At 37.9% G+C, this 23,524-nt stretch overlaps 2 protein-coding genes across 2 annotated transcripts in view; one reads left to right on the top strand and one right to left on the bottom strand.

The window, feature by feature from the left end:
* Positions 1-5,092, top strand: part of mfge8a (milk fat globule EGF and factor V/VIII domain containing a) — a 47,460-nt gene extending 42,368 nt beyond the window's left edge. Inside the window, exons 4-10 of the mRNA XM_065289236.2 lie at positions 1,579-1,692; positions 1,974-2,155; positions 2,259-2,414; positions 2,549-2,693; positions 2,877-3,079; positions 4,081-4,236; positions 4,329-5,092. Of these exons, the coding sequence (XP_065145308.1) occupies positions 1,579-1,692; positions 1,974-2,155; positions 2,259-2,414; positions 2,549-2,693; positions 2,877-3,079; positions 4,081-4,236; positions 4,329-4,472 (1,100 nt within the window). The 3' untranslated portion in view covers positions 4,473-5,092. The remainder of the gene's footprint in view (positions 1-1,578; positions 1,693-1,973; positions 2,156-2,258; positions 2,415-2,548; positions 2,694-2,876; positions 3,080-4,080; positions 4,237-4,328) is intronic.
* Positions 5,093-5,741: 649 nt separating this feature from the next.
* On the bottom strand, positions 5,742-20,617 carry acana (aggrecan a). The gene is made up of 19 exons (XM_065288867.2): positions 20,505-20,617; positions 17,754-17,842; positions 16,887-17,270; positions 16,626-16,800; positions 16,390-16,517; positions 16,018-16,311; positions 15,554-15,838; positions 14,960-15,134; positions 14,679-14,806; positions 14,281-14,574; positions 14,066-14,146; positions 12,358-13,938; positions 11,999-12,115; positions 11,145-11,258; positions 8,249-8,407; positions 8,084-8,166; positions 7,857-8,001; positions 7,325-7,507; positions 5,742-7,078 (listed from the first exon to the last, which is right to left on the bottom strand). Exons 2-19 carry the CDS (start codon positions 17,833-17,835, stop codon positions 6,996-6,998), a joined length of 4,491 nt encoding a protein of 1,496 aa, XP_065144939.1. The 5' UTR covers positions 17,836-17,842; positions 20,505-20,617; the 3' UTR covers positions 5,742-6,995.
* Positions 20,618-23,524: the final 2,907 nt, after the last annotated feature.

Raw genomic sequence — 23,524 nt, 5'->3', positions numbered from 1 at the left:
TGATGCATAAATGCACATTTGCGGATTAAAACAATTAACTGACACGAAGACATTAATTAGTATTATTCCACATACAACAATGTCGGAACGGTCCTCTTTCTCCACACTTGTAAACACTGGTGCGGTAAGTTCGCATGACCTTTCAAAGTCATAATGCATAACGTGAGCGCATCACACGGCTAGTGCAAGACGAGAAGTTGTGGTTTAAAAGTACATGTATTTTATTTTTCTTGCCGAAATGACAATTGTTTTGCTAGATAAGACCCTTATGTCTCGTTTGGGATCGTTTAGAGCCATTTGAAGCTGCATTGAAACTGTAAACTTTTGGGGTCCTGGAAATGTCCTGGAACGGTTTCCTCAAAAAACCTAATTACTTCTTGACTGAACAAAGAAAGACATAAACATCTTGGATTACATGGGGGTGAGTAAATTATCAGGATTTTATTTTTTAAGAAAGTGGAGTAATCCTTTGAGAAAAACATCACAGTCCAGCCTTGGGGGCCTAAGAAGATTCTGAAGCTTAAGTGCATCCATCCTGGCTTTAAGCAGTGTAAGGTTTTTACTTGTTTCTCATGCTCCACAATCCTCTTAGCAGTTTAATAGTAACAACTTCTGTTGTAGGACATCTTTATCACCTTTGCAAAACAAAGATCATGGTTCCAATTCACAGAAAAAAAACTCATAAAAAAGGAGATGTAATATATATATATAATAGCTTTTCTGTGTCATGATTAGACCTTAAAAAGTGTTTGAAATTATATGCAGTGGGATGGTATATATTTGCATAGTATGCAGTTTTTTTTAAATATCTTGCATTCTTGGGTATGATGCTTGGCATGGACACCTCTTGATTAATGTGACTGCTTTATACAGGTAGTTTGAAAAAAGTTTGTACCCCTAGTGGTCTTTATGGAAACTGCACTAATACTAGCTGATGAGCTTTTAAAAGCGACATTTCACAAGAATTTTTTTAAAGATATTCTTAAATAAATATTTGGTGTCCCCAGAGTGTGTATGTGAATTTTTAGCTCAAAATATCATATAGATAATTTATTATAACATGTTAAAACTGCCACTTTGTAGGTGTGAGCAAAGATGTGTCATTTTGGGGTGTTTCCTTTTAAATGAAAATGAGTTGATATCTGCACTAAATGGCAGTGGCGTGGTTGGATAGTGCAGATTAAGAGGCGGTATTATCCCCTTCTGACATGACGGGGGAGCCAAATTTCAATCACCTATTTTTGCAGAGAATGGTTTACCAAAACTAAGTTACTGGATTGTTCTTTTTCTGGGTACCCAATTATAGCACTGAAACATGACAAAAGTCAGATTTTCGTGATATGTCATCTTTAAATGTATAATTCATTATTCACTCACCCTCATGTTGTTAGAAACTTGTATGGATTTCTTTGTTCTGCTGAACACAAGGGAAGATATTTTAAGCCATGTTTGTTACCAAACCATTTTTGAGCATCATTTTGGTGCTTATTGGTGGCTTGACCTGATTTTGCCAAGTAAGAGATGTCCTCACGGTAACATATTGAGATTGCTGTGTTATTTTTTGGTGTTCCTAAACAGATGTGAATGACTGTGCAATTAAGCCATGTAAAAATGGAGGCCTTTGCCGTGACCTGGATGGCGACTACAACTGCCAGTGCCCTTCTCCATATGTTGGAAAGCAATGCCAGCTACGTGAGTAAATGTTTTATTCGTAAATGTTTTACCATTTTCTGTATTATACTCAGTTTGGCTATTCATTTATATAGGCAATACAAATAAGGATGTACGGTATGTTCTACTTCAAGAGCTTTGACTCGTCTCTCTTTCTGTCTAAGTGCTGGATAAAGTTCCCTTAAATATGGCTAGTTATAAACCAGGTGGCAATAAGCCATGCAACATTAAGCAAGAAAAATAGACTATAAAATTTCATATGATGTTTAATTTACTGCCATTTACTGCTTTTTATGGTGCAGGCTGTACATCTCTATTGGGAATGGAGGAAGGAGGAATCGTAGAGTCCCAGATCTCTGCTTCCTCTGTAGACTCTGGAATTTTAGGACTGCAACACTGGGGACCTGAGCTTGCTCGCCTCAACAACCAGGGTATTGTAAACGCTTGGAGCTCTGCATCTCAGGACAAAACCCCCTGGATTCAGGTTGATTGATTTTCAATGAATATATAGAATGTGACTTATTTATTCATTTTGTTGTACATATCTTAAAAGCGTTCTATATTTTATTTCTGTTGATCAATTTTAGATTGATATGCAGAAGAAGATGCGTCTCACTGGTATCATCACCCAAGGAGCAAGTCGCATGGGAGTGGCTGAGTTTATTAAAGCTTTTAAAGTGGCGTCCAGCTTCGATGGCAAAACCTATTTAGTGCACAGAGCAGTTGGCCAGAGAAAAGACAAAGTAAGTAACTATAGCTCAACTGGTAAGCATGGTGCTTGTGATGGTCATGGGTTCACACACATAAGTGCCAAATACATAATTGTAAATCAAGTTATTTTGTAATCATCACGCATTTATCTGACTCATTTTTTCAGGTGTTTGTGGGAAACACAGACAACGATGGAACCAATATGAATATGTTTGACCCTCCAATAGTGGCCCAGTATATCCGCATCATTCCTGTGGTGTGCCGGAAAGCTTGTACTCTGCGGATGGAACTTGTGGGCTGTGATCTTAATGGTGATTGCAGTACAAATCCCTACTTTGGGTTTTCATTTCTAAGGCAAATACTAGAACCGGTTTTGTTTGCTAAATGCCCTCAATGACACTGAATCAAAATAGTTCTTCTGTAATTGTTCTTCTAACAGTTTTTTTTCCATCTTTGTTTATTATTTGTCATTCTCATTGCCCCTAACATGACAGTGCACTCCAGTGCTTTTAGTTGCACAGATCCGCTGGGCATGAAGTCGCGTCTCATCTCTGACACGCAGCTGTCAGCGTCTAGTGCCTACCGCACTTGGGGTATTGATGCTTTTACCTGGCACCCCCATTATGCTCGCCTGGACAAGCAAGGCAAGACTAATGCTTGGGCAGCAGCTACCAACACTCGCTCAGAATGGCTTCAGGTGAGACTTAATCTTCCTAATAGCAATATAGACGTTATGTCCAATTTGCTTAAAGTTGTTGTTTTGTTGTATTACATCTGTTTATACTGTAGGGCAGTGTTTCTCAAACTTCTTCAGCCCATGGACCACTTTATCTTCCAATTTTTTTCTGAGGACCACCTAACAAAATCTCACTCTAACACGCCCCCAAAAAACAACACAATAGGAAGGATAAGCTAAATTTAAGTTTAATATGCAACTGTTTTAAGTCAAAAACTAATTTTTTAAAAACAAATGCAATGCCATGTTCAGAAATTATTATATGAATTTTATTTCATTTGAAAAAGTAAATGTGAAATGAGTTGCAGCTTAATATGAACAACAAACTGCACATGTGGAAAAAAATGCAATTAAACTGTAACAGCCTAGGTCCCACTTAATGTCATTCCAAAGTTTAAAACTGAGGTAGTGGTGGGTATATGAAGTCTATGGTTGTAACTATGGTAACAATAAAATGCTGAAAAATATTTTTCCCCTTAATGTCCAAAATCACTGAAATTACAGGAATTTTACACATGAAACAAAAACTAGTACATTACAAAACTAATAGATATGTGAATTTTAGCTGCTTTCAGTTGACACTTGATCTTTTATTTTGACCCTCTCTGGTTTAGCCACCGATCCATTTTTACATTATTAAAACAGAATGGCAAGAACAGATATCACAGTTTCACAAGTGCAATAAAAATCTACTTAAATAAGTGACGATTGTATAAACACTTGCCAAGTTTAGGTCATCTTTTGCCGGACCACTGGGGGGGTTTGGCGGACCACTAGTGGTCCGCGGACCACACTTTGAGAATTACTGCTGTAGGGTTTAGCGCAAATAGTGTGTGAAAAAAATGTAAATTTAAGGGTTTGTGTTTCTGTTAACGTTGTATTAGTTTAGTTGCATGAACACTATGACATTTATACATGGACATCTAAACAAAATAAATCCCGTACTTACTATTATTTTACAGTTGGATTTGGAGAAACCCAAAAGAATCACTGCCATCATCACTCAGGGAGCAAAAGACTTTGGAGTTGTGCAGTTCGTGTCAGCTTTCAAGATTGCGTACAGTGACGATGGGCAGTCATGGAACATCATACAGGATCAAACAACAAAAAAAGATAAGGTCACAGTGATAACATCTAAATTTGAAATATAACATTCAAGTATTTTCTCACTTTATCTGAAAAATTCATTAACAAAACTTCTTTTCAACAGATTTTTCAAGGCAACATTGACAATAACACACCGAAAAAGAACTTGTTTGAGCCTCCCTTCTTTGCCCAATTTGTACGCTTTTTACCCTGGGAGTGGCACGAGAGGATAACTCTACGCATGGAGCTGCTGGGCTGTGACGATTAGATAAACTGCTGACCTCTGCTTTTATCTGAACTCTTTTCTAGTTATAGAATGATGATGAGGTTTTTACATAATTCAGTTTGTATCGCTCTGTATTTTATTTTATTGATGATATTGGACTTTATATAAACACAACAAAAACTAAGGACTCAGTTGTTTTCTCTTGTCAGTTTTCTGACTGATATAAAAATTAACATTCTAAATTTCTGTTAGCTTTATGTTAATAATAATAATAATGTGGATTATTTTAATAAGAAGTTAATGGTTCTTTAAAAACACATAAATGTCAATTTGTAGAAACATAAAACTTAAGAAATGAGAACATGATGTATTTAGTTGTTTAATGCTTTACATTTTGACATCATCACTTACCATTGATGTATTTCACATGACATAATCCTATTTACAACAGATTGTCATTTACTAACAAGTATATTTCATTGTTATTCCACAACCACTGTAACCAAGAAAAAAACTGTTGCAAAATGTCTTTGAACCTGTCTTAAATATTTTAGGTGAATGAATTCACCTTTTTGCACTACACTTGCTCCATTCAATAGTGTAACTCGGTTTCATGTTATTAAATGTAAACAACTGAAACCTGAATTAAAAATTTACAAACAGTTACTTTCTTTTGTTTTGTAACACACACTGTGTTTAGTAAAGTCATAAATACATTTTAAAGTTCAGTATTCTCCTTGCATATAATTCAACTAGTAGAAACAATTCACCAAAAGGGGGCGCTATGTATGAGCACAAAGCTATATCATCTAGCCTGCATTGTTTCCCAACCAGAAGGTCAGGGCCCACAGGGGGCCTCAAGATGACTTAAAAATATAAAAATGGAACAAAACGAGCATTAAAACAAGCTAACATTAATTAAATTTTAAGAAAAAAAAAATTATTGGGGGCCTTTAAATATTGTTGTGGGCAACTAGGGGGCCTTGAAGTGAAAAAGGTTGGGAACCACTGAGCTCGACCATCAGAAGTGGCCTAAAAGAGTCTATTCAGTCATAGGGCAGTTCATTCCTTCCACTTCACCCAATTAAACAAACATTATTGCATGTCATTTTGTTAAGATTATTATTTACTCAGTTCTCATTCAAAAACACGTCTCTAGATGTGGTCAGGTGAGGCTAAACATTTTTCTTTCCATTACCTGTGTACTCGGAATAACATCTCAGAGTACAAACACTGAACTGCTCAGACTTCTAGCCGACACACAAATCAATCCTGTGTTAAAGATGTTTTATGGCATGTTTTATTGGCAAGTTGCTGAATACAATTATTGAGACATTAAATTCAGCTAAAGACATTACTGGCAAAACTTAAGGCAGCACAAAGACAAGATTTCCTCATGTTGACTCTGTCCTTTCCCTGAAATACGGCCTTAGGAACATGTAGGAGATCATGTTCTAAATGCAAGATGAGATTGTTCTTTTATGCCACACAGACAGTATTTGTATTTGTTTGAAGAGCTGGATGCAATATACGAAAAACGTGTGTCTGCAGTTTATGCTGCATTCGTCATTTCAGCTGTGTCACAAAATTAAAGCTGCTGTGCATAAGGAGAGGTCCCTGCCATTGGGATGAAAGAGGCACAGCCTCTTATACATTTTTGGGAAGAAAAAAGCACAGTAAGCAGTCCCAACAGAAACAGGTTAGTAAATGCTAAATATTCACAAGGCACTTGTTATTGAACTATAGCTATTAGCTTATCATTTTGGTTCCCATATAATACTATGCACTGCACAGTCTTGGGCAACACAGATAACATTTAACAAACAAGTACATTTTCATGGTTGGATATACATTCAAAATTTGACTGGACTTGGCCACCTAGACCTAGATCTGATGTTAATATGGCTTTCGAGACCAAAGAGAGATGGACATCTCCAGTTAAAGATGGATGTATTGTGATTCATGTTCAATAAATAGATTCACATTATGCTATCCAACTCAGACAACAAATAAATGACATCGTTGTGCAAGTGTTCATAATCTGCCTGGTTGGAAATAAATAAGTTTTTTGTAAACGTCATTTATGGCTATAAACTTGTTCTCTTAAAAATCTATAGATGAAAACATTTTACATTTCACCACCACATCTATAATTCATACATGTATTCAAATATTTGTTCACTAGCACATAAAGACAAAAAAAGGACTTCTGTCCTTAACAATAGAGGATAGACTGGGCTAACCAAGCTCTTGGCTCAACATCTTTTCGCCATTAAACTTTATTCAAATGATAAACCTTCAGCAAATATATTCACAGAGATCTATTGGGATGCTGTTGGTCTTTAATGCTTTGGTCTCTGATATTTTACTGCATCAATAAAGTGGATCACTTTATTAAGTTTATCAAGTAACTGATATATGGTGATCTACTGTGTAGGGGACAGCAATATATACAAAAGGGGCACTTATATTGAAAATAACACTTTTAATCATAAATGTATGCTTGATAATTCAGGGTCTTGGAAAATAAATATAACACTTGAATCTCTAACTCTTCAAATCCCCTTAGAGTTGTTTCTCCAATGTTGTAGTATAAGCTTTATGCGGGTGATGAACAGTAGATTTCCTTTGCAGTCTTGTGTTGACTTCTATAAAAACACAAAGGAAAGCATGTGACTGTAACAACATATAGTAATAAAGTTTAAATAGGCCTACAGTATCGCAAAGCGCTAATATGGGCTAGGTAAGGATATAATTCATCTTTAAGATGTTTAACAAACTGTTCCTCTGTTGCTTCTTCTATAAACATACATTATCAAGATATCATTTAGAAATTTTTATGACATTGGCTTAGCTTTCAAATGGCTCATGGTACTAATGCCTGAGTAACTTACTGGCTATGCATTTCACTTGAGGCTTCTCCCACTGTCCATCTGCCATACAGCGGATCACAGGCAGGTGGCGCTGTGTAAAGTTTTCACCGCATTGGTACCTAATAATGGAATTTACTTGATAACGATCTTTCTTATTTCCAAACATCCTGGCATTCTCCACTTTAGGAGGTTGATCGCATGTTACTGTAATAGAAGAGTAAGTCATCACTTGAAATGATAGAATTGAAACTTAATCACAGTCCTTAAAGGGATAGTACACCCAAAAATTAACAGTCTGTCAGCATTTACTCAACCTCTTGTTGCTACAAACCTGTATCAATTTCTTTGTTCTGTTGAGCTCAAAGGAAGATATTTTGAGCAATGTTTGTAACTAAACAGTTTTGGGGCACAATTGACTTTCATAGTATTTTTCTTTTATATTATGGAAGATCACAAATATCTTCCTTTGAGTTCAGCAGTACAAAAAATATTAAGAATCAGCTTGAATAAATAAGGACAGAATTTCATTTTCATCACTTATGACATTCATTACCTGGACCTGTTTTGCATGTAAATGGTAGGTGGTAGTTGCATGGCACATCATTCCATTGGCCATTTTCATGCCAGGTCATCACAACACAGTCCTCGGCAGAGTTGAAATAATTGTCAGGCTGGTTAGGCCTCCAGTTCTCATATTGCTAATCAGACAAAGAAAAAAAATCAAGCATTGCAGCTGTATTATCAGAATCCCAATACAGTATCTCAGCAAGGCAGACTTACCAGCGGGGTCCCATCTGACCAGTGGAAGTCATGATTTATAGTTCTATCATTCAATCCAATCCACTGATAGTCTTGTGCATATGCTGTCACAGGAAGAAAGTGATTACTGGTACTTAGAAAAACACCACAAGCGCTTTAGTTGATAAACACATAAAAGGCACTCACAGTTAATGAAGGCTTGTTCCTCTGGAGTGATTATGCTTACAAGGTGGGCGTTAAGATTCCGACAATGCTTCTCGGCGTCCAGCCAGGTCTTTCTCTCCAAAAAGTGCAAGTAACAGTTGCCCTGAAACTTAACCCAGCCTTCTTCGCAGCTGTGAACATCTGAAGCAACATCAGGTACCACATTTAACCAAAGCATTACCAAAATGCATCTTAGACCACCACTATTTGAAATAAAATGAATCACAACTCGAACAAGAGCAAAACCTTTTTTACATGCAAATAAGAAACATATAAGAAATATATGAAGAGCTCAGATGCAAAAGTCACTAAATGTTTCTTTTCACAAAAATTAGATATGATATTAATATAATACTCTTGACACGCAGTATACATACATCAAATACTTTTGCTTTACATCTGCTGGCCATTTAGAAGGGTTTGTTGGCAAAAATCCCTTAAATGTCACTATGATTTTCCCCAGCAAAATCCTCTAAGTGCACGAAGAAAGAATTGGATGAATGAATGGAAGTTTTTACCCAGTTAAAGGACATTTACTGAATATATTAGGATATTTACTACATTTTTAAGTCTTTTACCTTTATTCATTGGAGACTTTTATTTAGAAGTAGACATTTTTGCATATACTGAAAGGGTTTTGCAGCAAAGAAAAAAAATTGTTAAATACCAATGAAATGACATTTGTGAAAATAAGGCATTTCAATTACTGACTAATAATGTTTCCATTGCCATTAAAGTAAAATTACTGAACCTAAACATAAGAGTCTGATAATCATTTACAAGAAAACATGTCAGAAGCACTTAGAGAGTTTGGCATCTGAAATCTATATAATGGAATTTGCTTGAGGGATTGTGCTCACTTTATCTGTCATCGCTGTTTTAAGCAAGCGGCAAATGGCTTGTCCGTGAAAACAGTATTAAAGAAGTCATCTTTAACAAATAAAGTATTTTTCACAACCCTAAGTATTCCAATATACTAACCAAAGAATTTCATATAGAGCAAACATCTCAAAGAAAAGAAACAATTATCATTACTGTTTCAAAGATATTTATGGACTCTGGTCATATGGAAAATATGAACTGGACTGTTTTCGTTTTACCTCATTTTTGTTTACTGAATGGTTAAGGTTAATCCACGGTAGTATTTTCCATTCAGGTGTTTACATACCTGTAAATGTGCCTTACCACGCCTGAATGACACAACGGTTCAAAGGGCTGGCTAAAAGTTCTTAAAAACAGAAATAAACCTCTCAAATCTATACCAGACACGTCAAAAAACATACATACAGGGGCAAGAAAAAGTATGTGAACCCCTAGGAATAAACTGGTTTTCCATCAAATTTGATCTGATCCTCATCTACATCACAACAATAGACAAACACAATGTGCATAAGCTGACAACACACAAATAATTCTAGTTTCTTGTGTCTTTTTTGAAAACACCCATTAAACATTCACAGTGCTAGAGGAAAATTTAAGTGAATCAACAGACTAAATACTTTAATGAATGCCATATTGTGTCAGAAGCTGGCAAACTGGAGTCCAATTAATAAAATGAGTTTAAATGTGTGGTCTAGTGCAACTTTGATAGATTAAAAGACACTCAAACATTTTAAGAATGCTGTTCTTAAGAAACATTAGCTCTTATAAACCATTCCTCTTTAAAGATATCCGATCAAGAGTTGTTGCACTCCATAAGGCTGAAAAGGGATACAAAACAATCTCAAAATGTTAGACATCCATCAATCTACAGTTAGACAAATTGTCTATAAATGGAGACAATTTAATACTGTAGCTACTCTTTCTAGAAGTGGGCACACAACCAAGATGACTTCCAAGGCACAACACAGAATACTCAATGAAGTAAAGAAGAACCCACGAGTAACAGCTAAAGACTTGAAGACATCAATGGAACTGGCGCACCTCTCTGTTCATGAGGCTTCCAAATGTAAGTCTTTGAACAGGCACAGTGTCTATGGCAAACACCACAGAGGAAGTCGCTGCTCTCATGAAAAATATTGCTGAGAGCCTGAAGTTTGCAAAAGAGCACTTTGGTAAACCCCCGTGCTACCGGAAAAATACTTTATGGACTGATGAAACAAAAGTAGAATTGTTCGGGAAAAATACTATGGCACATCTTACCAACCGTAAGCATCATCCTAACAGGGAATATGGTGGAGGGAACATCATGATTTGGGCATGCTTTGCTGTCTCAGGGCCTGGACTACTTGTAATCATCGAGGGGACAATGAATTCCCAAGTTTAACAAAATATCCTACAGGATAATGTCAGGGTAGCTGTCCACCAGTTGAAGCTACAGCAGGGCAATGACCTTAAGCATCGACGTAAATCAACCACAGACTGGCTTAAAAAAAAACTAAATCCACCATTTGGAGTGGCCTAGTCAAACCCAGACCTTAAGATGTGGAATGACCTCAAGAAAGCAGTTCAAACCAGACATCCTACAAATGTGTCGATGTTGAAGCGGTTTTGTAAAGGGGAATGGGTAAAAATTCCTTCTGAACAATGTTGAGGTCTGGTTCAGAGCTACTGAAAGCACTAGCTTGAAGTAATTACTATCAAAAGAGGTTCAACAAGCTATTTTTATTTGTGTGTTGTCAGCTTATGCACATTGTGTTTGTCTATTGTCGTGACCTAGATGAGGACCAGATCACATTTTATGGCAAATCACTGTAGAAAACCAATTTATTCCTAAGTGTTCACATACTTTTTCTTGCCACTGTATGCCGCAACAACAACGTGTGCATCTGAAGATGCCCCTCCCACCACAACATCATCAAGAGTTTTGTGTCACTTTTACGGTTGTTTTTGAAAGACAGTTAAGCTGAAGCAGAATAAGCTAAAGCAGGCCTCGTACCAATCTCACAGCGGTCTCCTTCGTAGCTGGGCAGACATAAACATTTGAAAGTGTCCTTCACCTCCACACAGGTAGCTCCATTGGCACAAGGGTTTGAATGACAAACATCAACCTCTGCAAATAAAGGTTTAGCAATTAAGACTGACTATGAAGATGCCCAGAGGTAGGGCATGCTTAGCAGAAAGCATCACTGAATCAGAACTCCTGCTTCAACATATTTCAACATGGTAAAGTACACATGTCTAAAAGGTGACAAGCTGGGAAGACACACTCAGTTTTAGTGATTTCATTCATGAAGATGCTGTCTGGGGTAGATTAAAGGACAGATCAGATCAGTGATATTTGTGTTACTGTAAGAGTGCTGACCCAGGATCAGCTTTTATATCTCTCATATCCTTATGAATGATAAGCACTCTTACAGTCCCAGAAACAATGAAGCAGAATTTTAGAGTTCAGATTCATATGAAGAGGGATGAGGAGTATGAGCATGTACCAGGTGTTAGCAGGCGTGCTGATTAAACCAGACTGCATCAAAGGCACAGCTGAACAAAAACAACACAGGTGAACAGTCACTGACATGACATTTGGACACAAGAGCTCTTTAAGACGAGCATTACGGTAACCACACACATTCATGCCAAACAACCTGTAAAACTGTGAGAATACGAATCAGGCACAAGCAAACTGAACAGGAGTTATTCACAAACAAATGCAAACAGAGAAAGAGACAATCCTTTGATTCATTTTGGCACAAAAACAGATTAAAGAGTAGTGGGACTACTTTGGTTTGTTAATGACAGTCATCTGTACAAAAATGATAAAGTATATAACTCATTAAATTCAGTCTGACTCACCAAACTGGCACTCGTCTCCATGTAGTCCCGGTGGGCAATGACAGATGCCCACCCCATCATGCACTGAACATGACCCAGCTCCACATGGGTTTGGATCACATGGGTTAACAAAAGCTGCTATGGCGTTTGAAAGAAAATCAGAGAAAGACGTGAAACCATGCTAGACTATCACTAAACGTGAAAGGGTTTAGTTGAAAACCTAGAAAAAGATGCTTTATGAAACAAGTTCACAAGTAAAGATTATGCTCTCTGTAGGCAGCTCACAGGGTTTTGGAACAGAGGTTTTATCTCTAGTAAGTAAAACTAGGAGATTTGTGTATTTTAACATTAACCAACGTACTATGAAACAGAAACCTCACCATTCACAGTAGGTTCTTCAGTGACGGAAGGGGTCTGTATGGAGATGCCAGGCTCTGTGGTTGAAGGAAAAGTTACAGAAGTAACATGGTCAGGTTTACCGATGATCCCTGCTGGTTCGGGATATGGTATAGAAAGTCCTGCGGTATCACTGTACAGGACTAATGGCTCTTCAGCAGATAGTTCAGCAGGAGGAGCCTCACTTGTGCTTACTGAGATATTTAATGTCCCGACAGTGACTGGGATCAGTTCATCTCGTCCACTAGCAAAGATAGTTAGGTCATCTTCTCTCCCTGATGACAGTCTGTCAGTCGCGCTATACTCCACTTCCCCACTTCCCATCTCCATGCTTTCAAAAGGCTTGTTGGAGAGTTCTGTCATCACACCACTGATGAACATGGTGATATCACTACTGCCTGATTCCTCAGATCTTTCTCCGGATTCGATAGCATAACTTCCGGAGGTAAATCCACTCCCATCACCAGATCCAAATAACAAAACCCCAGAAGCTTCCTGGTTATATGATTTCTCTGTGAGATCAGTAAATTCCGAGCCAAGATATGTCAGATCAGGAAATGCTGAGCCACTCCCAGACCCACTCATTCCAGAGAAATCCCCACTCATCCCAGACCCTGAGATATGTCCCGATCCACTGAAATCTACTTGGCTTCCACTAAACTCCTGTTCTGCTAAAGATGGAGTAGTAGACATTTTGCCCCACTGACTATCCAGCAGGATGACATCAATTTGATCAGTTAATGAATTGCCACTGGATCCTCCAGAGATAAAAGTTCCAGATGACAAATCAATGAATCCTGAGGGCTCCTCAATGAAACCTAATCCTGAGGAGATGCTGGATATGTCTCCACTTTGACTGATCTCACCTGAGCTGCCGGAAAAGTCTGAGGTAGATCCACTTTCTTCAGCGCTGTACCCTGACCCACTGCCAGATCCAGAGAAGTTCACATCAAAAAGGCCTGAGCTCAGACCTGTGAGGGTGAGGAGATCTCCTTTCCCAGCCTCCTGGGGTCTCCCTGAAGCTGATCCATCTCCGGACAACAATCTACCACTTCCTGAGAAGGTCACAGGGATAGTTGAGCCATCATCGCTGAGACCTGACCCAGAAACATCCCCACTGAATCCAGATCCTGGCAGGTCCCCAATTGAACCAGGTGATCCACTTCCACTCGGCTGATCCCCACTTCCACTCAGCTGATCCCAACTTCCACTCGACTGTTCCCCACTTCCACTCAGCTTATCCCCACTTCCTATTGACTGTTCTCCACTTCCACTCGACTGTTCCCCACTTCCACTCGGCTGTTCCCCACTTCCACTCGGCTGTTCCCCACTTCCACTCGGCTGTTCCCCACTTCCACTCGGCTGTTCCCCACTTCCACTCGGCTGTTCCCCACTTCCACTCGGCTGATCCCCACTTCCACTCGGCTGATCTCCACTTCCACTCGGCTGATCCCCACTTCCACTCGGCTGATCCCCACTTCCACTCGGCTGATCCCCACTTCCACTCGCTGACATATCAATATCAGATCCAGAATGTCCCTCAGAGATGGTGTTAAAGGTACCTACTGAAAAAAAAACAGAAATAAGTAAGAATTTAAGGCATTAATTTGGCATTGACCAAAACAAATTCCTTATGAACAATGGTGAGTGTAATAAAATGGGTCCAATGTATCTTAAGATAAAATTAATTACCAGGATTGAGAAGATTAGGGAAAGACTCCACACTAACTATTTCTTCATCCGTCAATGTTGTGTTTGGCAAATTCTGTTCCACTATATATAAAAAGAAAATCACAAATAATGAACACTTACAACATACACTAACTTTGATATACATTAAACATGTCACAACAGTAAATGCATTGCATCCTTTCCTTATTATATCTGTAATCCAATGCAATATTTACCCTTAAGGCAATAGGCATCCAATTTGGTGCTCAGGTCAGGAAAGCCTGTTTGGTTGGGAAACATGTAAACTGTAAAAACTCCGACCTTTCCTCCACCACAATTCGGCTGGGGTTTATTGATGGCGTAACGTACGCTGCGGTCCAGAAGCCAGCCTTTACGGCACAAATCAAAGCCTTGCTTCCAGGCTGCATACAGGTCTCCTGTGGAGGCCAGGGACGCGTTCTGACCCTGGCAGTAGGTCACAGCTTCATCGTAAGTGAATCCATCAAATGAACTTGCATGAAAAATTTTCCCTGCAAGAGGCCACAAGTGTGAGTATTATTTTACAAACTCTCTTATGTTCGTGCTGAACAAAACTATTCTAAGAAAGGTATTACATTTACTGTTAACCTCTTACCTCTTTGTTTGTCCACATAGCAGTACACATCATAACGTTCATCAGCAGGACGCACTCCGTAAGATCTAACACCAGGAAAATGCTCCAAGTCACCAGAACATCTCTCACGTGGGGACACAATGGGATATCTGCATAATCATTTCATATATATTTACAACAGAAGGAGGTAAATAATGTAAAGAACAGTTTGTGACAATATAACCTTTATATTTCTAATATTGACTGAGTAAGGTCAAATCAAAGATTAAAATCATTTTATGAGACTTTAGCCGTGATTTTACCTGACAGTCTGATCCATGAGCCAGCCAGCATCACATTGATGGAAACCGGCCTCATAGGCAGACTGAAGCTGTTGGGGGGTGGCAATGACTGCACCGATGCTCTCACATGCGAGCTGAGCTTCCAAAAAGTTAAAAGCATAACGAGTGGAGCTTGATCGGTAATGGAACAGCACCCCTTTGCAAAAAATAACCAACAGATTTATGCCTACTTGTTCAGAGAAAAATCTTTAAAATGCAAACATTAAAAGTCTTCAGAACATTCAAGTCAATTTACTTTTTGATAATAATTTTCAGTGTTTGTTGACCTGCTTCCAAATTTCCCAGTATCCCAAACACAATCCTACACTGAAACACGTATTGATCATAAAGTTAACTCTTACAAAATGTAACCTTGACTGTGAAAAACTAGCCCAAGTCATTTTTGTGATTTATGGATTTCTACATGAAACAATCTGACATAATTTACCTTGATATCTTTAATATTAACTGAGTAAGGCTATGTCAAAGATTGAAATCAGTGATTAAAATCAAACTTTGATCCTCCAAATCTCATAATTAGGTTATAAGACAGGCCTAGTTGCATATTTGCTTTACCTGTGTCGGACATGCCAGCTTCTGTTTCAGTCTTGTTGAAAACGTCAAGATCGAAGGGTCTAGGAGGCGGCAAAAGGGGCAACGTTTCATCTATATTAGGGTATGGTGGAACAACACTGGTGGTCACTGAGGGCTTATGCGTTACAACGTCCCCCAGCGCTTCACTTCCAGTAGAGGTGGGCTTTAAAAAGACTCGGGGGCTTTCTGTGATTGTGCTCACGGTCAGTACTCCACTGCCTGATTCTGGAAACATCTCAGAAAAGTCTGGACTCTCCTTGTACTTTTCTGAAGAAAAGAAATAAACATTATACACTTGTCAGTAAACAGAACAATTCCTAATCAAATACTAATAAGTGAATCAATTGTGGATCTACAAAGATAAAAGCATTACAAATATAGGATCTTGAGAAAAAGCGTGTGGATACAGAATCAAATCGAATAGTGTGGTTAACAGATTTTTGTACCAGAGTAGCAAAAAGCATCATAGCGGGAGTCTGGTAAGGGGTAGCCAGTCTGATTTGGAAACCGATAAACGGTGCGCACTCCCAGCAGGCCACCCCCACACTGCGGTCGAGCGATGTTGATGGGGTAGCGGACACTCCTGTCAGCCAACCAGCCCGCGTTACAAACATCCATACCGCTCTTCCAGGCCAGGTAAAGCTGTCCTGTGGTAGCTAACCTGGCATCCAACTTTATACATTCAGCTTCAGCCTCTTCAAACGTGAACTTGATTGAGGAACTAGCGTAAAAAACTCTTCCTGTAAAGCACAATGAAACGTTTTAAGTGTTCCAGCATTTTCCAAAGAAGATGCTGAAAAAAGGGTAAATAAACAAACCTGTCATTTTCTGAGCAAAGCAGTACACGTCATATGTCTCATTCACATCTCTCACTCCATATGTCCTCACTCCTGGAAATTCATGCTTGTCTCCGTAGCAAGGCTCTCGGGGATTGTGAATAGGGTACCTTTGTTTCAGAATAAATAAATGATGTCACGCAATGTCCATTACATTTTCAAAGTAAACAGCGCATGAATGTTTACTGTAACAGTTAGCATACAGTAGGTTAACTGACCTAACGGTCTGATCTGCAAGCCAGCCCGCATCGCACTGATGGAAGCCCTCATCATAAGCTGCCTGTAGTTGCTCTGGAGTGGCGATCACGGCGCTGTTTTGAATACAGGCTGCCTTGGCCTTCTCAAAGGTCAGAGTGTATCGTGTGGTGATTGCACGATAGTGAAAAACAATACCTACAAAAAAGATTTTAACAAATAAAATCATAAATAAATGTTTTTGCTTTAATGCTGTCGCTTATGGATAAAATCAGTATCAGTACCTTGAACTTGGAGATGAACAATATCGTGATCGTCCTCAATGCCATTCACAACCTCACAGCGATACACTCCTGAGTCACTGGAATGGAGCTCTGTGATCTTGATGCTGGCATCAGTGGGCGTTACAGGGTATCCCAATAATGTGACTCTATCCACATACTGTTTGTTTAGATTAACAGTGCGCTCAGATGCAACTAAAATGGTTGTGGTCTTGTCTTTGGTGACCAGACTCCATTTGATCCGATGAGACAAAGGGGCAATGGTAGGGGCACCAGGGTCATTGACTGTGTTGTCCTGGAAGTGGCAGGGCAGAATTACTGTGTCACCCATCAGAGGTCGGAGAGGAAGATCAAGGGGTATGCTGACTTTCATTGTGCTTTCAGGCTCTGTATGAACATACACAGGCATGAACAATTTTATACCAATAACTCAATTTTTGGCCCTGGTTTTACAGGCAATGCTCAAGGCTAGTCCTAGACTAAAACACATGTTTGAGCTTCAACTGAAAATAACTTGCAATGACAGATCTTAAAATATGCCAGTGCCATTGATTTGTACCAAGATACACCCAAGTAATGTCTTTTTCAAAGGCATGTTTATAATTTATGCTTAAACATCTTAATTTAACTAAGGCCTAGTCCTGGCTTTAGCTAATCATTGTCTGTGAAACCAGGCGTTGGTCATTTAAAATGGCACAGTAGCTATTCTGCATGGTGTTAGCAATGCCACAGTTATGGGTTTAATTCATAGGGAATGCACAGACTGATAAAAAGTGTACAAATGCATAACATAATGCAAACAGAAAGACTGCTAAATTAATACTCATAAATACTATAAGATTTTAATATGTAAGGTATTTGAATACATACCAGTGTAAACATAATCATCAAAATGCACCGTAGCTGAGGAGATCAAGAAGCACGTACTCAAAAAGAGCAAGAACGTGGCCATAGTTCACCTAGTTTCAAATTGAAAGAAAAGTTAACATCATTATGTTGCAAACATATAAAACATAAAACAACAACATATACATGCAGCATGCATTCTCAGTGAGAATAAAACTCATATTATGTTCTCTGCTCCAAAAGTTATTTTGACAGCATATACTTTATCAAATGTGAATTTCCAAATTCAAAACAAAAGTTTGATGCCAATAAGAAGTCTTTGAGATCAACATATAATTTTCAATTCCCAAAAATACCGCAGGGACATTACTGTTCTCGTGACAGTGTAAGCTACTTCTATGTTTCCCAGATTGGGAATAACATAATTAATTACTGAATGTCTGCCATACATGCATTTCAGGAATCTACAGGGTTTTTAGGTGAGTTGAGGAGGGGGGTTGGCTCACTTGACAAATATACAAAGTTTATACATCTTTGTCTGTGTTGTCCACTTTTAGGAGTTATGCTTAATTTATGTGTTGCTCCAGAGCATGCAAGTGGTTATTTTAAAGAAAAAGAGTCACTTATTCATAGCTGGGAAAACTTCTCTAAGTGCTTTTTATACACTACTTCAATTACAGTTTTACATGCATAAGAATATCATGCATGCACATACACTTCACTATGTTATTTTCTATAATGCAAATTAAATCAATTAAGCTATCTTGAAAATACGCACCATGCTTTTCTACTATGTGAAGAATTCTGTTCTTGTTTAGAGAGGAAAATGACAGATAAGATAAAATCAGTTGCCAAATTTGGTGTCTGGGAATAGATGTTGAATGGCTTATGTGTTGGTCTCATTTTCTTCCATTTAAGTCCTTTTAGGTTTAATGTTTCTCCCGGCTATAATAAGCTGAAAAGCATTCTAATAGCATGATAGCATATAGGTCTGAGTCATTGAAGCTAATAATAACCACTGCTCAGAAAAGAACAATAAAAGTTATTTGCTTTTGTTTAACACAACTGCATGCCTATTAGGCAGATCCAGTACAAAATGGAATGACCCCATTAAAAGTCACTTTAGAACAGGGGTTTCCAAACTGTGGGTCGGGACCCACTTGTGGGTCGCACAGTGGGATAAAGTGGGTGCCGCAAAGACGATTAGCTACAATGATTTTGATGTGATATACCAGTTATATTGATACTGCAATTAAAATTACATTTCATTTATAAAAAATATAATAAAAAATAAAGGAAAATAAAAAAGAATTTTAAAAAGGGAAAAAGTGTGTTTTCCTCATATTCACATAAAAAATATGTTGGAAGGTCCTGATACTGATTATACATGATTATATCTAAGTGGGTTGCAAACTGACAGGTTTGGGCACCTCTGCTTTAGATCAGCCACTTAAAAGACTCAATTAAAACCATTTATATGGTGCAGTGGTAACTCTTAACAGTAAAAAGTAACACAAGGACAACATGTGCCAACATGTGAATGACAATTGGTTAAATAACATTTATATTTAAGGTCTTGCAATTTTCAAACTCTGTCTTAGCAACTAAAATACATTATTAAACCATTGCATTTATGCCTTTGCAGACACTTTTATCCAAGGCGACTAACAGTGAAGGCATATATATATATTTTTTTACAAGGCATACATTTTTTTATAAGTATGTGTCGTCTGAGTTTGAACCCATGACCTTTTGTGCTGCTAGTGCATTGCTCTAACACTAAGCTATCCACAAAAAACACTGTGAAATGTTCCTCAGAATTCTCACGGTAATGCCAGATCCTGTAAGATTCTCAGCGAACATACTGATAAATGTTTAAAAAGAGTAAAAATGTATATGTTAATGCCTTCCATTCATAATAATGTCATACCACTATTACACAACAGTCTAAAAATATTTGATATGCATAAGGACTAAAAGATGTAATTTGTGGATGTCTGATGCAGGTTACTGTATTAGACTATATGCTATTGTTTCCTTGAAAGGTAAAACACATGAAAGCTATGGGTCACTATCTAAGCCGCAGGGTAAAGTCAAAATTCCTGAATATGAAAACATTAATATAGCACATTTAAATATCATACAAAAACAAATGTATAGACTGAATCCACTGTCAGTCGATTTGGATAATAACATACCAAATACATCAATGTAAATGTAATGTAAAAAATACACAATAATATTTTTCTTCTATCTGCTTGTTCAGGTGCAAAAAAATACCCATTTTCCCCTTTAGTTTACACTCATTGTTACAACACACAAGATTTAAAACGTGGCCCAGTAGCCTATGGGGTGGTACAATGGAATTCAATCAATACAATCTCTTATATGATAAAATAATTTAAAATCGATTTTGTATTACACAGATACAACATACTGCTATTTTTAGCACTGAGTTAAGACCAAAGCTCCAAGACTTATTTATAAGTTATAAATATTAATTCATGATTCCAGTTAGTTGTCATAAGTTGTCATAGTCATATTCCAGACTGCTCAAAATTAAAGTTACAAACTTAATTTAAATATGGTATTATTAAAATTGAATTCAAAATACCATGAGGATTGATTCATATTTCCTCTAGAAAAAAATAACTTGTTTTAAAATTACAAAACCACATGCACTTATGTATTTTAAAATCATGAAGCAAAGATGCTGTCACAGCACTCACCTGTACTACAGACCAGTAGCCTAACCAGCAAAATGCACTTTATTACCTGTTGTATGAGCACATAAAACGCTTGTAGTCCTTCTCGATTGTTTAGTTTTCCTTTCCACTCAATCCAAAACCGTAATAAAGGTTTCGTCTGTGCTGTCAGGTTCACCGGTGGCTCTAGCAGGAGAATGAAAAGCAGAAAGAAACCTTTCTGAGGGAGGAAACACGTGTAACTGTACGAGAGGTGGAGAAAGAGAGGTGGAGAAAAAGTGCACATGAAAATTCCACGTATGATGTAATTTGGATAAATATGTGTCTCCAAAACATTTGTGCGCAATTCCTGGCGATGTTTATGGTCAACGGTTGTTTTAATCATTGAACTTAAGCCAAAATAACACATACTGCACAATGAAAGTATTTAGGCTATACTTAGCTGATATAGTTATGCTACACTATATATCCATTCAAATGTAACGTTATATATTTTTATTTTTATTAGCCTAAATATTAATTAAAAATTAATGTTTTAATCAAATAATTGAACCCTTTTGCTATAATAAAAAAATAACTCGAGCTGATAAAGCTCTTGCAAAAGTTTGCTTAATACAAATGATCCATGTTAACCAAGCATTAACAGCATTTAACAATAATTGAATTTCGCCACGAGGGAATAAAACAAATATGAGAGGTTAAAAATATAGTGTCATAGGCTATTATCTTATTTGTATAGTGGCTCGGAAATTGTGCGGATAAAGTATTTGTTTTATCCTTGTTTTTATTCATGCTAAAAACGTCATTTAGCCTATTAATTTAGCGTCGCAACGGTTTAAGGCTTTTGAATGCTGATTTAAATGCTGTGGCTCTTTTCCGCAAGCATCCATCCATCATATTCATTAGTGTGCAGGGGCAGCACTTCTTATGCGTGTAAAGCAGAAACAAGGCTTCATTCAGAAGCCTGGCCCACCCCGTTGTTCCTCTCAAACTTTCCTTACCGAGAAACATGACAACGACCTATTGAAGAGAGTCGCTGTCCTAAAAAAAACAAACAAGTAAAGTCAAGGAATAAACTGCCCAATAGAAACATGTGTCACAGTTCTAAAAATATTCAGCATCATACAAGTTTATAAATGCACCATGCATTCAAATCTCACTTTGATCTCATATATCCCATCTTCTCTGACTTCTCTATATTTCTTCATAATTCCCCTGATTATAATGCAGGGCAGATAACAACTCAAGCATATGCTGGTTTAAGATCAGTTTAGGTTTAAGTGGGAGGGACATCATCTCTGTTTGCTTGGATGGCGATTAAAAACTGTAACTGAACTGCTTGGAATGAACTTCAAAGAATAGTCTTCCTCTGTGAGTTTGTGTGAGTGCTTTGTCCTCTGTGCTTTTATTCGGAAGTTTGTGTGTATGAAATGAGATGCAACGGTATGTTTAGAATTTGCCCTGGTTCCTTAATAGCTCAGTTAGCTATTAACCTTTTGGGACACAATACCAGTTACCTTAGTACATTGATAAAATAAGGCAAGTAATACATTTTTAACTGAACATTGAATTAAAAACATTTTTGCACACAGGTCTGGTGAACACCATCTAAAATATACCAAGATAGATAGGGGACAATGTATTCATAAGATATTAAGTAATCGAGTTTAGACTGACATTGACAACAGTGTCAAATGAAGCCTTAGGGGACCCTTGGACATTTTGTCGTGCTGAAGAGCTTGTTTTATCTAAAAGGCCAAAGACTTAAAAGACATCAGCCGTTCTCACTGACAATCTGGTTTCTACAGAGAAAGTGAAAACTCAGATGCAAAAGCTTCTTCGCAAGCCTGTGTGAGGAAGAATTCCTGAGGGCAGCTGTCACTTCAGGTGCTTTGTGTGGTGTCACTGGACAGTTTTCTCTTTATCCTATAAAGAAGATTGAGGGGAACACTTATATTATTTGGCAGTATGTTAATCCAAAGTGAGTGTGAATTTAATTTACATTTCAATATTTTAAGAACCTACAGCCTTGGCATTGTAGCGCCCTGCTCTACCATTCGAGCTACAGAAACAATAAAGCAAGGTAAGTAAAAGTAATATGTCAGGTACTGCATTTCCTTTCCTTTTGAAAATGTGGTATTTTTATTCGGGAGCATCAGTAACTTGATTGCTGGTGTACTAAACGGTTTTCTATAAGTTTGGATGTGGATGTGTTCACCTAAATTTGTTCCAACATCTAAATTTATTCATTTCTAAAATGATCTACTCCAACTTAAGATGTTTAGGACTCCCTGCTGTCAGGAAATGGGCTTTCTGCGACAGGGAGCGCCTGTTGAAACTTCACATGGTATTTTTGGACAGAGCAGGACATATTTATTTTCTTCCTGGAACTGAACAGTGCATTGTGTGCCATACTGTAGGTTTCTAGAGCACTGTGTAAGTCCCTAAGCTGAGGAGCCAGTCGCCAGCTTTCTCTCAATAGTGTCCATTTACACACCTCGCCCTGTTAATTGCTACTGTTTTGTGCGTCAAACACAGATGTACTGTTAACCGTGTACCTTACACCACTGGCACATTTAAATATATGGACCAAAATATGCAGAATATCCCTGAAATACCTAATTGCAAATTTTGGAGCTTATTTTATAAACTTACATTTAATCACTTATAGCAGACGCTTTCATCCAAAGGGACTTACAAATGGAAGGTTGCGTTGAATAGGCACCTTCATGCAGCCAGAGATCTCAGTCAGGGTAGCTGAGATGAGAGCTGATGCGTAGGATGTGGTTGGAATGAGATGTTGTGTGTCATCTGCAAAGCAGGGATAGCTGTGTTTACGGATGACAGTTTCAATTTTATTTTGGGACTTGTATTACTTAAAGCAACACTATGTAGCTTCCATGTAAAAATGACTTACAGCTCCCCCATGTGGTTGAAAAGCACAAGTATCAGACACTCTTCTGCAGGCAGGGGGAGGGGCGGAGCTGTGTTTCCTACCCTCCACCGCCACTTTCAGAGTGTGCTTGTAGCAGCTAGGAGGCTGCTTAGGTTGCAGCAACAGTACAATTTGTCCAGTTAAAAGTTGTTCTA

Source organism: Paramisgurnus dabryanus, chromosome 2 (genome assembly GCF_030506205.2).
Source record: "Paramisgurnus dabryanus chromosome 2, PD_genome_1.1, whole genome shotgun sequence".
NCBI lineage: Eukaryota > Metazoa > Chordata > Actinopteri > Cypriniformes > Cobitidae > Paramisgurnus > Paramisgurnus dabryanus.
The sequence above is the reverse complement of the archived record's forward strand: the minus strand, read 5'-3'. Positions and strand labels throughout refer to the sequence as shown.

Coding starts and splice junctions, on each gene's coding strand:
- acana (XM_065288867.2), bottom strand. CDS start 17,835: ATGGCCACGTTCTTGCTCTTTTTGAGTACGTGCTTCTTGATCTCCTCA. Junction 11,259..11,998: donor TGGAGACGAGTGCCAGTTTG/GTGAGTCAGACT, acceptor CTTTATTTGCAG/AGGTTGATGTTTGTCATTCA. Junction 7,508..7,856: donor TACATGCAAAACAGGTCCAG/GTAATGAATGTC, acceptor CTTCTATTACAG/TAACATGCGATCAACCTCCT.